Genomic DNA, 20,511 nt, shown 5'->3' on the forward strand with positions numbered 1-20,511 from the left:
CATCTGAATTCCAGTTTATTCCCAAGGGAGATTTCATCAGCACAGCCAGGGGAGCCCAGAATGCTGCTCCTCTCACCTTCAACTAATTTTTTTTCTATTGCTTCGCATATCTGTCTCTCAGGCCAGTCCAGCGGTCGGCTGGACCACCCTGCTAGCTCTGATACGCCCCAACAGTACCTTTGCGTGGGTCTTGGCTCCGCAGTACCTTTGCCTTGGCTGTCACGGCCATGGTTCGAAAGAGAGGACACTCCTTAAGGCTCAGGAAGAAGGTTTTATTTGGGGATCACAGGGGCAGTCCCTGGTCCCAGGCCTGTGCCTCTGGAGAGTGACCCAGGGCCTGGTTTGCAAGGAGTTTTTGTTCACCAGAAATCTCAGGGGTGGGCACAAGTTACAAGACCAATGAAACAAAGCAAGGTGGCTAATGCCAAATGCAATACACAACATTAACAAATCAGGTTAATTCGGGTGGGGTCCTCGGAGATCCACCAATCACTGTCCAACACCTCTCAGCAGGTCTCAGGCCTGGGAGATGATGGGTGGGGAGGGGAGATGCATTGAGATGAGGGAGAAAGACAATGGGATGACCGAAACTCCAGGCAGAGGATTAGGTTGTCTTGGAAACTCTTACCAACTTCTGATAAGAACATTCCAAGACAGGAGCTTTACCTGGCTAGGGTTAAAGTCCAAATCACATCAAACTTACAACTAAAAAACCTATGAAACAATTCCAGCACCCCCACATTTTTCAGCTGCTGCAATTCAACAATTCTTCATTTTTCATGCATTTGCTGCCTTTTGCAGGGAGCTGTGACCCAAAGCTACTTTGCCTCACAGAGAACACAAAACACCTGCTTTTTCAAGCAGCCACTGGCATAAACCAGGCTGGCTGCCAGAAAGGATTTAGTGACCTCCTTACCAGGAGCAGCCAGTGGGCTTGGATGGCTCAGTGCACACCAGGATGTTCCTGGAAAGGAACCTGTAAAGGAAAATTCCCTTTGGAACACCCTGGGATGTTTTTAATCACTGAGAGCTAATCTTATCTCTGAGTCAGTCAGGGCAATCTCAAGGTTAGCACAAGGACCTGGGGAAGCCAGAGACAACCATGGGATGCCTTCCTGCTTTCCTCATCCATGGGTGACAATAATTATTATTTCTTGTCTCTGGAAAATGCAGCTTCTATTTCCCCCTAAAGTACAGGAGAATAACTCATAGGGAGGAGGCCAAAGACCAGCTGCTACTTCAAGTCTGCCATTCATCTCTAACTCTGGATGAAATGTAAGGAACTTTGGGTGAAATCTCTAAATTTAGGTTAAATATAAATTTAAATGAGCACTGGAGATGGAGAGCTGTCTATGTAACTGGTGCTAGAGACCATTTATGGTGTCATTCTTAAGAGTGTTTAGGAGCTTAAGTCAAATTGATTGCAATGCCATTCTCACTGAAAGTCCTATTTGGCATCTATATATTTCTTTGGGGGGCATAAATATATTTTAAATTCTACCCTTATTATTTGTCTGTTCTTTTCCTATGAATGCAAAGTGCAGATATTTGTACAAAGGAGGTGAACTTTACCCACCTTCATTGATATCTAAGCTTCAAACAGCTCACACTTCATAAAATTAATGTCAGATGGTTTAAAGTCTATATCAGGCCTATGACAGCTTAGAGGGAACAAGGGACGATATGAATTAAATTTGTTCTGTACCTGATATTACTTTGAAGTGGGATAGTGGGGACAATTCAGAAGTCAGAAGGATTAACAAATCTTTGATCTCTTTAACCTGCCATGAAATTCCCTAATTTCATTTGTGGATAGTCTTCCTCACCATCACACACGTGCATCTTCCAATGAAATCAGACTATCTGTGCAGTGCCCTGCCCAAAGCCTCCAAGACAGAGTTTAACTTTCTATGGCAACACTCATTAAATTTAGAGCTTAATGAAGTAAAGCTCTGGACAAAACCCAGCAATTTTCCACCAACACATCAAAGCCACAGATCTGGTGCTCCACCATGAGTTCTTTCCCCCATTCCTCACAGCCCTGCATACTTTGAAAAAAAAAAGTAACTTTAAAGATAGGAGGAGATTGGAAACAAACTGACATTCAACAGAAAATAAAATAGAACTTTTCTCAGGATTTTGCAGGACTACTTCCCTTGAAAGTTTCTCTTCTACTCAAGGATGTGAAGGATTAAATAAGAGAGGATTAACAAATTTTTTTATTGATCCGGAGAATATTTGTTACAGGGAAGGATCCAGCACCATGATTTTCTTTGTCAAAACTGTGCTCACATTTTTCATGCATTTTCTTGCTGGAGAGGCACCATCTCAAATTCCACCCAGAGGTCACTTGGCTTTCATTGGATTCCTCCTATTTTAACTAGTGCTGACATCCTGTAAGTGCAGTATTATCTGTAATGATTGTATAATTTTTAGCTTCTCTCTTTAATGTCTACTAATTAACCCTTTTTCTTGTGCAGCCAATGCTTAATGCAGAGATGTCGTCTTCTTTCTGTCTTAAAAGTTCATCAGCCAGGGTAATTCAGAAACACTGATGCTCTGGACCAGACTAATCATAAGATAACACTCTCTGTCCCTAAGGAAACCACCTGGAGAAATGAGAAGAGAAACCCGGTTCCCCTGCAGGAGAGAAAGGATCCTCTAAAATTGCAGGAGCTCTTCCTTAGAGAGGTGAGCTCTTGCTTTCCCTCCCTGTTTTTGAAGGATAAGAAAACTTAGTTTCATGGGCAGAAGTTTACTATGCTTTAGCTTCAGGCCCAGGGAATGAGCCCAGTCCCATTTTCACAGGAGTGCAGACACAGCTCTAAGGACAAAGATCTCTCCCATCCTACCCAACAGTGGCTTCAGCCAGGGGGAGCTGCAGGTCTCAGAGTGAGTGAATTCTCCCAGGCTTCTGACCTGCTTCGTGTTTATATCATCATCTGTATAAAATTAATATAAATCTCAGAATCACCAAATGGTTTGGATTGGAAGGGACCTTAGAAATCGCTCAATTCCAAACCCCTGCCATGGGCAGGGAGGGACACCTTCCACTGGACCAAGTTGCTCAGAGCCCCATCCAGCTGGCCTTGAACACTTCCAGGGATGGGGCAGCCACAACTTCTCTGGATAATCTGTTCCAGTTCCTTATCACCCTCACAGTAATGAATTTCATCTTAATATCTCACCTAAAGCTGCCCCTTCTCAGTGTGGAACCATTTCCCCTTGTCCCATCTCTCCATGCCCTTGTCCCAAGCCCCTCTCCAGCTGTCTTTAGGCACTGGGAGAGGCTCTAAATCTCCCTGGAGTCTTCTCCAGGCTGAACAACCCCAGAACAACCATATATATATACCCTGAGCAATCCATATCTATGAATCTTACACATACACTGACATTTTATTTATATATATATATGTCCATGTTCATGCACATGCACATTAATTTACACACACACACAGAGGTAAGAGCCCCCAGTGTTCCAGTCTTCCACTCAGCTTCAGTCATAGTTTTTTAGTTCACTTTATAGATCCACTCTTGTTTTTTTCTTTTGGTCTGTACTAAAGCAGAGAATTGAAACTGAGATAATCAAAGCAAATATAAAGGCCAGCACCTTTTATAGACAATCTGTTAGAGCACAGACATCTCCCACTGTGAGGCTGACAAACACATTTTCCTCCGTGTTTCCCATTCCCTTTGTCCAGCCTCACCCGATTTTCTGTGAAAGACTCTCAGAAATCCAGGGATGAAACAAGATCAGGGAGAAATGCTCAGCTTGTAGCCTCCCCAGCTGAGGTTTCTGCCTCTTCCAGGAGAGCCCGTGCAATCACTTCAGCTCCTTCCATGGCTCACACAGACACCTCCCTCAACACCCCCAGGTGCAAATAGCTCAGTTCCTGGAGGAACAACATCTCCAGAGTGGTGAGGGATTGCTGGAAGGGGACACAGAGATGATAAAGGCAGTGAGGAGGTTTTTCCAACTATTCCTTGGGAGATAACTGGGCTGAGATAATGCTTCTCTTGCACAGAATGAAGTGAGTCCTTGAACCTTCACTTAGAGGGATGGAAAATAATGTAAGTCCTGTAGTTTACCGCACTTTCTCTGCTTAGGGAAAAAAAAAAAAAAAAGAAAAAAAAAAAAGGGTGGTTTGTGGTAGACTCTTCTATAGGATTCAGTGACCTTTTATTTGCCTAAAAATCATTAAAATACCTGAGCAGCAGATTTTTCTTCCTGAGCGGCATGAAAAAAAAAATGGAAGTGGGGAGGACTGAGTATTTATTTGTTCCTTTGCACAGGAGCTTCCCCAGTGTTTTTGATTTGTTATTTTGCTGAAATAAGTTAACTAGGGTCAAAAAAAAAGGATCCTAGAGAAGTGAATGAGCATATAAGAAAGTTTTTTCTGAGCATAAAAATTGCATATATATATATGTATTATCTACAAACTTCAGATTTTCTAGTTGTAATATTTATTTCAAAGCAAAGACAGAAAAATCTCAACAACCTTAAGTTTTATAACATTACTGTCTCTTACATAGGTTTATGCCTAGTAATATTGTTCTGATACAGACTAACATTTGGGTTTTGAGACTTAAGAATGGATCTTATTCTAAATAGATTTTTTTGTGTGTTTGGGAATAAGGTAGAATTACATCTGTTATGTGTGGAATGTTCTGTACTGTGGCTGGTGAATGCTTTTATCATGATAAACTGTGGGGAAAAATAAACTGTAAACTGAGACCTGGGAAAACAAGATCCTCTGGAGGTTCTTCCTGTGGTACAGGTGCTGCTCCTTTTCTATGTCTCAAATGTTTTAATTTTTTTGTTGCACTACATTTTGAGTTTCTTTGTAATTCTGTGACTTAATATGAGATTATTTTCCATATCCACAAAAAAAAAGTCTTTTGAAATTTGTGTTTTCAAGATTTGAAAAGGGCAAATAGTGAATTTATTAAAGAAAAGTGAGGAACTTTATGACATGATGTATGTCCTTATTAAGTGACACTATTAAATGACATACCTAATGCAAATGGTTTGTTTATGATTAGATACATTTTAATATATTTATAAAAACGTGTCAGACAAAAGAGCATGTAATTTGAAAATTTCATTCAATTATGGAACTACTAAAACTTTGGCAATCCAAGTTAAAATTGAGATTGTGCACTCGAGTAAATTTTTTTCAAAACTTATAATTAAAAGGCTTTTTTCACTGTGTTTTAGGGGGTTTCTAAAAGGTTGGGTTTTTAGGGGTTTTCTTTCATGGACCAGCTGAATTTTGTTATGGTTTTGGGAGAAATATTTCTCTTGCATTTTGTCCTAAGTTTTTTCCTCCATATATTTAGCTGCTGAGAGACCTTTCTGTATCAAAATGTACAGAATGGAATCTTCAGAATGACAAAATGGCAAGTCTGTGATACTTTTGGTGCATTTAGTACTTTCTGTTAATGGTAACAGTCCAAAATCCAAGCCATGACTTTCTACAGCTTTTGTTTGTTGTAATCAAGTCTTGTTAATATGAATTATAAGTTTATGGAACCATTCATTATATTGTGATAAATCTGGTATAAAAATTCGTAAATAAAATAATAATCAAATGTATAATATAATGGTGTTAATAAACTGTAAAAACCTAGCAGGTAGAAATCTGTACCTAGCCGAGTCTCCGCAGCTCCAGCTGTGAAACAAAAAGCAGGACAAGGACCATCAGACCAAACAAAGACGCTAGCCAGCCCCAATAAGAATCACATCCCGTCCGATGCAAGGAGAATTCCTTCTTGAACGGTGAAGCAGAATTCCCCGACGACGAAAAATTCCCTGGCACAATATGCACACCAGAATCAACATAAGACTGGCTGGCTCAATTCGCATAAGAAAAAGACCTTCCCGGAACGGATCCACGGGACTCAGCAAATCTGGGAAGGCCATCTAGAAGAAATTTGGACTATTTGGTCCATCCTGGACACCTGTACTGCCTCAGGACAAAAAAACCCTATAAACAGCGAACTGAGAATTGTTCGGGGTGGATTTGGGTGACCTGTACCTTGGTGTGCAGACCCCTCATGCACGCAGCACTGCGCTGAAGATATCCTATTTTGTGGTTTTCTCTGTTTGTCAGTGATTGGGATTGTTTGATTAATAAACCATTTCTTTATTAATCTGGATTTTGCCCTTGCGTTTATAACAATATTAACCACTATTGGAACATGTGGAAAGTCAAAAAATCTGACATATTGTCAGTTTGACCTTTAAAAACCTAAATCTCAAGTGCAAAAAACCCCAAGTTAACGACTGCAGCAATTCTTACACGGATGTTTAAGCTCTTGGATGTTAGAAATAGTGAGAGTAAAGCTCTCATTCCTTAGTGGTGAAGACACCTCAGATTCCTCTTGTTTGCTTCAAAGCCTGAATATCCATAAAATCTGCAGGTGGTTCAAGACAGAACTGTAGAAAATCTGTGGTTGAAAATTACAACTTGTCCCTCTCCTGGCAGCCAAGTGTAACCTGCAGCATGTTCTCCTTCCTTGTGCAGGACCCTGCCAGCCAAGATTGGTGAAATGAATTAATTTCCCTTTCTCCTTCTCCTTTTCCTCCTCCTCGTCCCCACTTCAGAGTGATGGAAATGAACAATTCACACTGTCTGGCCACACTTCTTAAATCTGCCCCCAGACCTGTGGATATTTCTTGGTATGGCACTTCTGAATCAAGATATATTCCATTTCTTATTCAAGTTAGGAGAGGGCTGGGTCCTGACCTGTTTCTTCTCTTTGTTTTGTAAAAACTCACACCTGAGGTTTATTTCCCTGTCATCTGACCAGCATCTGACCAATTTCCTTGATAAGAGCAGAGGAAAGAGATTATTATCTCAATTCTTTGTGCAGTTGCCACCATATAAAGCCACAGTGTGGGGGGTCAGTGGATTCAGGTATTATCACACTTTAACCACAATTAGATGTAATTTTATAAGTTAACTTTCCTGTAAGACAGCTCCAACCATAGTCCTGAGCTGTGGGGATTCCTTGGGGTCTCCTCCACTCCCTGGGCTCCTCAGAGGTTGGAGAGAGAATTCCAGATCCTGTTGTTGGCTCATGGACTTTCCAGCCAATCTTTCCTTCTCTTCTGGTTACACCCACTATCCTCAGGGACAAGGATGGGCAGGGAATGCCTGGATTATGATGACTCATTTCAAACCACATTATCACACTTGTTAGTGGCTTTTAGAATCTTGTTCTGGCCATTTTGGAGGCTTTTTGTGCTTCTTGATGACCAACAGGCTGTTTCCATGCTTTGGCTAATTCCTTGAGGACACCAAAGCCACCAGTTAAAGTTCATGGGCTGATGAACTTTAATGGGTTAATGACCAGGTGATTACATGTAACTCATCCTGCAGCAATGGACTCATCCATGGTCATCCACAGCTTTTCAACTCTTTTCTCTCAGGTTCACTCCTGTGCTGCTGCCACAGAGTTTCTGTGCTTTCTCAGTGCTTGCAACTGGCCATTTGACAACTTGTCAATTGGCTGCTCAAGCACTTACAGAAAGTGATCTCTGCACGGATTTAAATTATTTATGATGGCAAAGTAGCTGAAAATTAGTGGCCCCTTACCAGGCAAAAGAAAATGTGACTTAACGCTTCACTAACTGCTGAGAAGGCTTGTGCTGGAAGTAGTCATTAACGAGATAATTCAATATTGTGAAATCATAGAATTTTTATGTGTTAACCATCTGCTGGTGATTAATGATGTTTGCCCAGTCCCACCATGGGCTGTAGAGTCACCAATCTTTGGAAGTTCAGTAGCTGTAGTAGGGGCAGTGAGAAGAGAAGGTGTCATGCCTGCAAAGAGTTGAATTTATCTCGTCTTGCTTGAGACATCTCAGGTCATCAGTTGTAGTCAACTGTCATTTCTTTCCTGAAATAAATGTGAAAAGGAGTCTCAGCAGGCAGCGTGGGAGCTCATGGAGGTGTAGCTGTGTAACTCCAAGATGTCTGCACTGAGGTGAAATGAATCCCACCCCAGAAGGGCTTACTGGATAAATGATAACTGGCTTTAATCAGGTGAATTATTTTGTGAGTCTCCACACTGCTTCCTACCTTCATTCTCCAGCACGGAGTAATCTGTAAATCCCAGTTTGAAGAGTGGGGATTTACTTCAGAGTGGGAATTTACTTCACATTTACTTCACACTACTGAGAAAAATCTGTTGCCTTTTTTTTTGTTTGTTTGTTTTTGGGTTTTTTTGTACTCTTCATGCGTCTATGTTAATCTCTGTGTTTAGTCATCATTAGCTGCTCTGAATTCAGGGTTTTGTTGATTGCAAGGAGGGTGTAGGGTTTGCCTCCCTTGGCAATCTCAGTGGAGCTGCACAGGGTGGTGGTAATCTGGCCTGGGAGAAGTTCCTTGCAGGCTGCAATAGAGGAGTAAGTAAATGGGCTGAAGGAGGGATAAAATGTGCTCTCCTTATAGAGAGTCATTTTGGGGGTTGCCTTTTACCTTTCAAATAAAAGACAGACTGAGAGAGCTGAGGCTGTGCAGCCTGGAGAAGGGAAGGCTTCAGGGAGACCTTAAAGCCACTTCCAGTGCCTAAAGGGGCTCCAGGAGAGTTGGAGAGGGGCTTTAGGCAAGAGAATGGAGTGACAGGACAATGGATTTAAACTGACAGAGGGGAGATTTAAACTGGATATTAGGGAGAAATCCTTTCCTGTGAGGGTGGTGAGGCCCTGACACAGGTTGTCCAGGGAATCTTGTTGCTGCCCCATCCCTGGAAGTGTCCCAGGCCAGACTGTGCAGAGCTTGGAGCAACCTGGGATAGTGGAAGGTGCCCCTGCCCATTGCATGGAGATTGGAACTGGATGACCTTAAGGATCCCTTCCAACCCAAACCATTCCATTATTCTATGAATGCAATATTTTCTTTCTTTTTTATTGTGACAGTTTTGTATAGTGGGAAGACAAGAGGCAAGAGGCATAAGTTAAAACAAGGGGGATCCAAATGGGTTGAGACAGTCAAGTTTTGGAACAGGTCACTCAAAGAGGTTGTGCTGACTCTGTTCTTGGAGATTTGTCTGACCTCATGACTTACCCATTTTGAGGAACCTCCTAAGTCCCCTTTCAACCCAAATTATTCTCTGACTAAAAAGTTACAGGTGTCAATACACAAGTGTTATTTTAATATGTATCTTAAAGAGCCATTAAGAAAACGTCAGTTTGGTTTGATTAAATCATCTGCCTCAAAACACAGAAACGTTTTTTGGGGAAAGAGTAGAAGAGTTCTACAGAAACTTTGATCTGCTATTACTTAACCTTTTTTTTTAATTTAGTTCTATAAAAATTTGTCTTCTCCTCTGGAAATTCAGGTGAAGAAAGAAGCAACACAGCCCAAGTGAAGCATAGTAACAATCTTCCAAGCCCAACAAACAAACAAAAAGAAACCGGGTTCTGGCCACTCTGATCATACATTAATATGATCATACTTTGGTCATGCTGAACACAGGAATAGTCAACATTTTTCACCTCTCTTTATAACAGATGACAAAGCCATAAAAGCAAATAATTAAGAACAATTTTATTCATTAACTGGGATTGAATTGGGGTGATTGTTATAGCAATAAAAGCAGTGAAAATATCTTTAACAATAACCTTGGTTCCCAGTGTTTCGTCTTCAGAAATGAGTATTTCTAAAGATGAAAACACACTTGGAAGAAAGCATCCTTACTTTGGAACTATAACCAGCTACACATTTTGGTATTTGAGAACCAATTCAGAGAAAGTATGTTTGACAGCTGATAGAACAATTCATAAATGGTTTTTTGTTTGTTTCTTTGTGGTTTTTAATTTAAATAATTATTCTTTGATCATGGTGATTTAGTTATCAGTGTTTGGAGTTCAGGAATTCCAAGGATAAGAAAAATTTTAATTTTCAAGACATATTAAATATCACACTGTTTTGTAGGTATTTCAAGTCTGGAGAAAAGGCCAACATGGTACTTTCTTTCTTCTGTGACATAAAGGAGAAAAATAGTTTTGGATTAACATTTTTTTTCTTCTTTAGGTCAAATTCCTCCATTGGTACCTGGTCACATAAAAACTAAATACATCTCAACCCTCTTTTTGTGTGCTACCCTCTCTGAGACTATGAGTAACAAATAATTTTGAGGATATTTTTTAAAACACTTGAATGAATCAGGGACATTTTTTCCCCAATTACTCAATTTCTAATAATTCTCAGATTTTATTCAGCATTAGGCTGATTAGTTTAGAATTTCCCATGGATGAAAAGTGTAGGTTTAGCCTTTTGCTCCATGGCTTGCAGCTGTTCTCATGGAAATTTTGTTGCTGACTTGTGAGACAACAAGCTCAAGGCTTGATTTCCTTCCCTTAATGTTTGAAAAAAAAGTGGTTTTTTTCATAATTGTTTGAAGCAATTTATAAAACCTACAGGAAAGATATTCCTGCCTCCTCTCCAGCTCTGGCAAAGGACTCCTCATACCTCCTTCTAATTCCCCATCCTTGGCTTTAGCCAGAAATCTCTTGTTTTCCTAGAATCTCCTCTGCCCTGGAATAATCTTGAGGGGAAAATGGTGTGAGAATCAAAGTTTCTTTTCTGGAAGGTTACAAGATGGTTTCTTGGAAGGGAAGAACATAAAACCACAAAGATATCTGCAACAAACACAGAATTTTAATGGTGAGCTTTTGAGATCAGGTAAACTTTTATGGAAGTGGAGGGATGGATATGTTTGGAAAATTTGGCACAAAGTCTAACAAAGTAATTATTGTATTCCCTCCGTGCATTGCAGAGAAATTGCGTCTTTTCATGCATCATTCACAGCTCCCATTACTGATACCACAACATCTAAATTACTCTGAACATCAACAAAACAAACACCACTTTGTCCAGATGAAGACTTGAAATCTTGCAAGTGGATGTTGTAGTTTCTGTTTTTGCTGTAATACTACACACAGCTTCCAGACTGTTACCCTGCTATTGAAGAGTATAAAATAATGAGTATTCTTGCCTGACTGCCCTATTTCTCTTCCAGAAATGATGCTAATTTGTGCTGGGAGCAAGGGTTATTTCCCATATTCATAATTTTGTGTGCTCCTTTAATGGGAGAGGCAGGCAGACTGCAAAAATGGAGCAATTTCACTGCAGTTAGTTTGTCCCTGGCCTCCAGCTGTTGTTCTTACAGCAATGGTTTCCTACAGCTCAGCAATGTGAGGTCAACTGAAATCATGTTGTATCTGGGGAGAAATGAAAAGGCATTACAGTGGCAGTCAGCACACACACACACACACACACACACACACACACACACACAAAAATTGTTCACAAAATAAAACAAAGCCTCTTAGTTCAGGCTGTGTTTTCCTGGGGTGTCCCATGCAGTGTCTGGAAAGGAACGGTGGAAGAACAGGTTGTCAGGCAGGAGGATTTAAATATCAAGATTAAGCTTTCACTGCTGTTTTTAGTGTCAAATTTGAAGCACTCTTGAAGGGGTGGTGGCAGCTTCTGAATGAAAAAAAACCTGACTGAGTGCCTCTGAGGTGATCATCTTCTGTGCCTGCTCAGCCCTGATCCACCCCAGGGAAAGCCCTGGACCAGGTGACCTCATTGCACAGTTGTGCAGGTGGGGCTGCACTGGCTCAGGAGTTCCCTTTACTGAATTAATGTCCTCCCAGTGGTCATAATCAAAGGAAATGTTTTAGAGAAATCTCCTTGGAGAGCATGCGCTCAGGTTGTGTTTAGTGGATGGATTCTATCCAAAACCCGGTCAGATTTTGCAATCAAAAAGGCAAAGCGTTTTTCTAGTCTATTCTCACTTTTTTTTTGTTCTGAGAGGAAGGCATAAAATACAAACTTTGTCAGATCAAGCATTTCTGTGCTCCATGTCAGTCAGTACTGACTCTGTGGGTCACAAATTAAATCCTCTTGGATGCTGCTTGTTCCTGTGCTGGCTCCACCAGGATGGACTTTCCATCTGAGTATTCCCATCTTATTAGTTAATTCAATATTTGATCCTCCTGTTGCTGACAGCTTCCATAGATTTGATGTTGCAGTTTGATGGAGTTTACTGTCCCATTTCCAAATATTGGGCTGAACCAGAAGAGTAGGGGGTTTTTGTTGAAGTCCAGGGCATCCCTCTGGGCGCCCTGGGAAGTCACAGACCTCGGTAGAGAGGCCTGGGACCTGAAAAAGAGGGTCTGGGGTCTGTGCAGGGGGGTTTGCCAGGCACAGAGCACAGGAAGACACAGTCTTTGGTTTTAGTCCATGAGAAAAGCATCTAACAGAGAGAAGAATTGCAAGTCACAAAGGTGTTACTGAGAGTAGTGGAGTTATCACTGTGCAGAAGATTTTGTAGTTTGGGGTTTTTCGAATGTAGATGCAAAGGGACAAGATGGTGGTTTTAGGGCGGTGCCCTGGGTTCTTCTTCTTCTCCCTTAGCATCCATCTTCTACAGTGACGTGGGCACAAAGTAGTTTCAGTGGATTGGATCAAAGTAGAAATGACCCTGCTAGTACAGGTGATAGACATTGGCCTAGAATTGTAAACAATGGGTACGTAGTTGTCTGTATAAGAGGTAGGGACCTCCCATCACGGAGGGGAGTTGCCTCATGTCCGAGCTGCTGTGAACACCTTGGCCAGACACAGGAGGGGAGTCACATCGTGTCCAAGCTGCTGTGAACATCTTGGCTGGACACAGAGAATTGTAAGATAAGAACTAATAAACAACGCGAGAAATCAAGAAAACCAAGACCTTGAGACTCCCTTCATTCTCGCGCCGCACCGAGCTCAGCACAGAACACAGAGACACAGAGTCAGACAGCAAACCCTAAATCCTTCAGAGGTCAAGAGGGAAAATCACTCCGTTCGTGCCCACACGAACCACCAGCCAGCCTTGGAATCTCGGGTGAGAAAACAACCAGATTAAACCCGAGTGGTTTTGTTTTTTGGTGTTTTTTTTTTTTTTTTTTTTTTTTTTTTTTTTTTTTTTTTTTTTTTTTTCTGTTGGGTTTTTGTTGTTGTTGTTGTTGTTGTTGTTATTTGGTTTGGTTTGCGTTTGGGTTTTTTTCTTTTTTTTTCTTTTCTGAGCAGCTCAGGAGCATTTAGGATAATGTGTATCTTAAATGAGGTGCTCCAAAGACACTCTTAAGTTTATAGAGGTTTGCTCATATCCTATCTGTGCATATAATTGGAAAAAATACTGAGCAGACTGAGCTCTGTAAAAGGCATTGATCATATATTTTCTTCTCTTTTTTTCTTCTTTGTAGAAGCTGGTGGCTTAGAAAGTTGATGTTCTTAGCCATGCACAGTCAAACAGTTGTTTCATTTCCATAACTTGCCAGTTTTACTTGACTTCCTTTCTACTTGTTTCTATTGTTTGGACAGAATTAGTGACAGGAAGAGAAGCATGAAAAATGGCTGAATTCTTGCTACCTGGTACCAACAACTTCCGTAGGTTCACTCAGGAATCCTTGGCAGAGATCAAAAAGAGAATTGCTGCTGAAAAGATTTGTCAAAGAAATGCCACAGAGCCGAAAACTGAGGAGAAACCACGTCCTCAGCTTGACCTAAAAGCTTTCCAGAAGTTGCCAGCTCTCTATGGAAATCCTCCTCCAGAGCTCATTGGGGAACCACTGGAGGATCTCGACCCATATTACAAAGATCATGAGGTTAGAGCCAACCAAGATACTTTGGGTTTTATTTTTAATTAATTAAATTAGATTTAATTGATTGTATTGCCAAAGGTTTCTGTGGGCAGTCTATCAAAGAGTTTTGCTTACATCCCTTTATGCAAAATCTCATCCTTTTCTAGCTTAAACAACGCATGCAGTTGGCACAGCTGAGTGATGTGCTGTAATATTTTTTTAAAAAAGCTTAACTTTTAATTTTAAGAATGAAAGAATATTAAATCGATTAACATTTGAATCAGAATAGAAGCAGAAAAATAAAGCAGATAAAGGAAGAAAAGGGGGTGTTGGGAAAAAAATGATAATACTTAGAAGTTATAGTAATTTTGTATATTTTGTACATAATTTTGTGCATTTTAGTAAATTCCATAGTTCTGAACAATGTGTTTCACTCCATCTCAATGCTTTTGTTCCACTTACACATACAAAAAATGAAACTTAAACATAAAAATTATTTTAAAACAATTCCTGATGAATCCTCCTGACTCAAGCACCATATTCCAGTTGTGACATATTTAAGAATATAATTTTCAATAACAAACAGAAGAATGGAAACTAATCCACTGGGAATTATTCTTTTCACTTGAGAGGAAGTTAAACATTGAACTAATTTCTACAGTCTAAGAGCTAGGGGATCACACAACAATAGCAAATAATGAAAAAGGCTGCAGTTCTTCCTTGCACCTCTTGTACATCTTGGCTCAATGAGGGGTTCATTCTATTTTAAGAGAATACTCATAAACAAGATTAGTTCTCTTTGCAAATCACAAGGTTGAAAAAGAAGTTTGTGCAAAGGAATATTTTGCAGCCTGAGAGTTAAAGTTTCTGATGAAAGGATAGCAAATTTCTACAGCCTTTCCATTTCTAAAGTGAAATTCAAGCTCTTGCTCATGACTGACACAACAGGATATAGCACAAAAATATGTTCTGTGTTCAACTTCCTGTCAAATTCTTGTTTGTTTGTTTTTAAAAGGTTTTCATAGTGCTAAACAAGCAGAAAAGAATCTACAGATTTACTGCTACTCGTGCCCTGTGGATCTTCAGTCCCTTCCATCCAATACGAAGAAGAGCAATTAAAATTTTAGTACATTCATATCCTTTTATCAGTTTTATTCACTCTTTTTGAATTTAAAACCTCACATAACTCTGTGCTTTTGTATTTTAGAGCATTGAGTTAATCTGGTCTTTTCCTCACTACAGACAGATTCTAATTATGAATCACCTTAGATATTATTAGTGTTTTGGTGTTCTTGTGATATTTAGATATAAATTTCATGAGTATTTGGCTTATTTAGCCTGATTTTTTACAGATTTGTGTTTTGAGCTCTGATATTCATTTCTTGATGTGTCATAAACAAGTATCTCATTCTGAAACCTTTCCTACTGGGAAGATTGATAAGATCTCTATCCTCTTTTTCATCTTCTACTTACCTAAATGTGGGAATTAAATTCAACTTGTGTGCCAAAGCTGCTCAACCATTGGCCAGTTTTGAGAGAAAAGGTTGAGATAGGCAAGCACACACAGGAAAACACAGAAAAAGCCCATGTAAACTTAGTTTCTTTGGGAAATAAGGTTCAAAAACTGTACATGGGGTATATGAAAGTAAGTATTTCCAGGAATGCTGTTGCAGGGAATGTCTTGGGAATATAAATGTAATATAGATCCCACCTCATATATCAAATTTAGGGGGTGGGAATCTCAAGTGTGTTGCTCCAGTTTGGTACTGGGGAGGGACACCTGAGCTGTTGCCTGGGGCTGAATCAGACCCAGAGTGGAGTCTGTGATGTCTCTGTGTGGATTTCAGATTTCCAGCCATCTCCTGGCTCTGTGGTGTGAGGTAACTTCAGTGACCTGAGGTTGTCATTGTAGCAGTGTGCAGGATCCCTGGAAGAGCAATGCCTTTCATCTGGGGCTTTCTCTGGGCAGAAGTTGGCTGATCTTGCCTTTTCCACATGAGTGGCCCAGCTCCTCCTCACAGTTGGACCATGCCTAGAGCTAAAGCCAGGAATCTCTTTTTGTGGGCATGGAGAGGATGGATAATGGCAAAGCTAGATGTCTTTCCCATACTCTTCTACCCCATGTGTGGTACAAGACGTGAGATCCAGCTCCAGAGTCATGTGCATGAGCTTAGCTGTCAACAGATGAAGTGGCTTCCCAAGCTCCTGATCTCTGGGCCAGCAGGTCCCAGATGGCACCTGGGAAGGGCCTAGAGTTGGCCAAGCATGGGCACCACAATATAAAAACCCCATTAATCTGTTAGAGAGCATCCAAAGGAGGGCTATGACTATGGTGAATGGCCTTGAGGGGAAGCTGTGTGAGGAGGGGCTGAGGGCACTTGGGTCTGTGCAGCCTGGAGGAGACTGAGGGGAGACCCATTGTGATCTTCAACTTCCCTGTGAGGGGCAGTGGAGGGGCAGGCACTGATCTCTTTGCTCTGGTGACCAGTGACAGAGCTCAAGGAAACAGCTGGAGCTGAGCCAGGGGAAGTTTAGGTTGGATATAAGGACAAGGTTTTTCACCCAGGGGTGGCTGGGCACTGAACAGGCTCCCCAAGGCAGTGGTCACAGCACCAAACCTGACAGAGTGCAAGAAGTACTGAAACAATGCTCTCAAGCACACAATGTGACTCTTGGGATGTCCTGAAAAGGGCCAGGAGTTGGCCTTGATGATCCTGATGGGTCCCTTCAAACTCAGCATATCCTCTGATTCTATGACCTAGAGTTTCTTGAGACTCCTGCAAATCACCCTGTCAGATTTTGTGCTGTCCTTTGGAAGAGAAGAGCTTTCACACGTCAGAGGCAGGTTTGGGCTCCACCTGTGTGATTTGGGCAAGTGTTTAATTTGTATGCCATAAAATGAAACAAAAATGGCATCCTTCCACCCAGTCCTAGGGTGGGTGAGGGTCCTTTTTCCAGGCTTGCAATGCTTAGAGCAGCAAATCTGTAGTCAATACAGAAGCAATGAATAACAACAGTAGTGTGTTGTCATCTATCATGGCTCAAAACCAGTGAATACCTTTGCATGCTGTTCTTACATGTGCTTTAAACAAAAAGCCAGGTAATAGGCCAGTGGCTGATACAATATTTAGTTACATTTCTGAATCCATGTCGTATTCTTTGCCTTCACTCCCATGACTTACATTGTTCACCTGGTTTATCATGTGCACCATTGTAACTTCCTGTGTATTCAAATTAATGGGTGGGTTATATAGGTCTTCATCATCTCCATGGAGCACATATATGGAGTAAGTATCTGTGAGTATGTATGTTTTTTTATTTATGTAGTTGTACTGAGTAATTGAGACTTGTCACTTTCACTGGAGATAGTTTGTTTGGATAGTTTGGAGATAGATGTAAAAAGAAAGTTGCTTGTCTTAAGGGGGTTTTTAAACTTAGATTTTATTTGAGGAAGTAGTTTTGTCTTTAAACCAACATATACAATAATTGTGGTGTTACAGGAGAAAGTGTAGATTAAGTTCCACCATTGAACTGGCTTCATGTCTGTTCTGCTGCTCCAGTTTTCCCACTTTCTGAAGTTACTCAGTAATTATTTGCTCTCTCTATCAAAATGTATTTCCTGCTTTTGCTGATACAGAGTGAGCACATGGGAGTTGCTGTCTTTCAAAATTCTGGCTAATTATATTGAAATGCTGAGTTTTGGTCTAATAAAATGTTCTGTCAGAAGCACTTGGCCTGCAGAGTGCTGTTAGAATGTAAAGCTTTTATCTTCAGTGCTGCCAACACCTGCAATGTTAAATCACAATAAATCCATGTTTTGTAGTCAGTCTTGAAATGTATAATGCCATAGGTTTGTTGATTTTGGTGTTTTTTAAGAGGCTATTTCAGGTGTCACTTTTTCACTTTGGCAATAATGCTAGAATTTGAATACTAGTAATTCTAACACCTAACACAAAGGAGAAGATTCCCACACACTTAGTATTAAAAACAATTTTAAAATTATTTTCTTACTATATCACGTTAAATGACACTGAAACAGCTTGGAATGGCAAAGTTTCATGTAAACAGGAACAAGAATCTGCATGGTATTAAAATATACATCTCCAGAAGATGCTGAGGTGCTTCTCTACCTATGAGAGAGTTAAAGCTTGGATCAGAGTTGTATCTGCTGTTGGCATCAACTACCACTCAAATGCATTTCAAGAATCATTTCAGAATACTTCCTTCCAAATAAAAAGGGAAGCATTACATCCATATAATTTCTCAGTGCATTTGCTGACAACCAAATGAAAGCCTTTTGAATTCTGTAGGGATATCGCTGCCTTCTTGAAATTATAAGTGCACTCAGTTAAGTCCAGAAGAGCTTTTACTGATAATTTTCCGTTAATAAGAATAATTGCCATCTTAAATTGAAAACCCTCTACTCTTGTATTCCTCTAAGTGTTTTAAATACTCTGCACAGAAAGGGTTGCTGTGTGCCCAAAGGAAACAACACAGCGCATCACACATTCACTTGGCCATTTGAAACTGGAGAAAGATACAAATTTGGATCTTTATTTTAGCCAGTAACTGAGAGTTTGGTGTTTCTGAAATTATGGGGGCTTGCGTGAAAGAATTTGGAAAAAAATTGCTGAATGCCAAAAAGTGTGTCATGGGTTGGACATTAACAGACTTGTCGAGGTTGCAATCAGCTCCTGCCTCCAGCTCCATGTGAAGCAGATACTGGTGGAATACACTGAAATCCAACAGAAATCTGTTTGTTCTCTCCAGCATTCTCTCAGTTTGCTGGCCCAGACATTAAATAGTCTGACTGTGCCTCTTCCATTGAGTGCTAACACTGCTCTTTCCCTTTGGCTCTTTTCTCCCCTCCTTAGATTCACTTTCACTGGCATTTACACTTTTGAATCATTGATAAAAATACTGGCCTCAGGATTCTGTCTAAATGAATTCACTTTCCTTCGGGATCCCTGGAACTGGCTGGATTTCACCGCCATCACCGTGGCGTGAGTGGGAACAAATAAAATATGGATTACAAATAATAATGGAGGAAATAAATTATGGATTTATACTGAACATATGAAATATGTGCTGGAAGTTCTCATTGCTGTGGTGCAAAGGGCTGTCTGAGGTTTAAAAACCAGCCCATGTCTCCTAATTGCACCTGAAACTGTCTAGAACATTGACTTTTCCCCCTGTTTAGCACTCACTCTATTACAATAATGTTTTAATCTTTCAAGAAAGGAATAATAGAGCTGTGCAGAGCAAGATATTCCCAGTGGTGGGTATATGTGAATGGATGTGTTTAGATTGGTGAAATGTAAGAGCTCGGCATAAATACAGACTTGCTGACCCCATGAATGAAAGTAGAATTTTGCATTTAGGGTGATGGGTAAAGACACAAGGATAGTGGATTAAATTATGGCTCTATCTCCAAAAATCTCAGTTAAAGCCTAATTTTCTGGTAATGAGCAAGCTTCTATATACTGGTTAAATGCAGCTACAGAATGGAGACCAAACCAGCTCAGCCAGCATTTGTAAATTCATAATTTTGTGCGGTATCTTTGTACTTTAAATTGATGGTGTTTAAAGATGCTCACACAAAAGCAGATGTGCACAGGCCAGGAGCCACCTCAGAGGGAAACTCCAATAAAAATGAAATGCATTTCTATTTTATAAGTCTTCAGACAAATCCTTGACATGTATTTTTTTTTTTTTAATACTTAAAATACGCTTGGAAAGATTGACACTCAAGAATGACCACTGTAAATAACTGCCCTGTTAACTCTGTTCAACCACTTGGTATTTCACATCTGCTCTTTACAGGTATGTGGATGCATTTAGTCACTCGCGGGCTGTGTTAGTCCTCCTTCTCAGAGCTTTAAAAATCATTTCAGTACTTCCAGGTAAGAAATCCTACTTGCTGAGTATTTTCTCCCACTTAAACCTCATTCTTTGCTTCATTCAAAACATTGGCTTTTGCCTTTTTTTTTTTTTTCTGTATCTTTCACGCGTTGCAAACACAGCTGAATTTGTGCACACAAGAAGTCTCAGTTCACCTGTTCCAGTCAGAATTAATCAAGTGTTAGAAAGAACATTGAATATGGTTTATTTTCATTATGCTTTTAAAGATACTATTCATAGTTTATAATTCTTTTGGCTGATGTGTGTGTTATGGTTCCACGGAAATAATTCTGGATATTGAAAGGACTTTGCCATTAATGATCTTACATCATCAATTCATGCCAAGAGAGGTTTAGATTACGTATTATCTTCAGAAATTATCAGTGTTGGAAATATCATGTGAATCATGCATATTACTTTTTATGGATAAAGAAAACTAGACTATCTCTGGTTCATAATTTTTGAGTGAATATTTTCCAGGGATTAAAGGAACATCTGAAAATTGTAGAGTCAGAGAAAGAAGGAAAAAAAGTATTTCTCTCATATTAATCCCTCTCATCCTAAATATACTTGTATTGCAAATATATTTGCCACATATTATCCTGTAATTCTTACACTTTAGCTTTTATACGTTGTTTTAACTCTAGCCAAATATGATATTTGAATCTCAGTTTTTCATCCTGTTTTTCCTTTTTACATTGTCTTTTTAGGGGTCAGGATCATTGTAGGGGCACTTATCCAGTCTGTTAAGAAACTTGCAGATGTGATGATCCTGACCGTTATCTATCTGAGTGTTTTTGCCCTCATAGGCCTCCAGCTTTTTAAGGGCAATCTCAGGCAAAAGTGTATCAGGAACACTACAGAGTTTTGTAATAAAACGTGGGAAAGTTATGAAAAGTTTGCTGATGATTCAGGTAATTTTTTTCTCCTTAATTCTTCTCTAGATGATGCTATAGATACCTATGCACACA

At 40.1% G+C, this 20,511-nt stretch overlaps 1 protein-coding gene across 1 annotated transcript in view; it reads left to right on the forward strand.

Moving 5' to 3' along the window:
- LOC310916128 (sodium channel protein type 5 subunit alpha-like) overlaps positions 1-20,511 on the forward strand; it is a gene marked incomplete at its 3' end in the record, with an annotated part of 88,596 nt that overhangs the window by 42,257 nt on the left and 25,828 nt on the right. The window contains exons 3-7 of the mRNA XM_083873431.1: positions 14,655-14,773; positions 16,822-16,926; positions 18,514-18,642; positions 19,463-19,542; positions 20,251-20,454. Of these exons, the coding sequence (XP_083729557.1) occupies positions 14,655-14,773; positions 16,822-16,926; positions 18,514-18,642; positions 19,463-19,542; positions 20,251-20,454 (637 nt within the window). The remainder of the gene's footprint in view (positions 1-14,654; positions 14,774-16,821; positions 16,927-18,513; positions 18,643-19,462; positions 19,543-20,250; positions 20,455-20,511) is intronic.

The sequence above is a fragment of the Zosterops lateralis genome, assembly GCF_965231275.1.
Source record: "Zosterops lateralis genome assembly, chromosome: 1".
Classification (NCBI taxonomy): Eukaryota; Metazoa; Chordata; class Aves; order Passeriformes; family Zosteropidae; genus Zosterops; species Zosterops lateralis.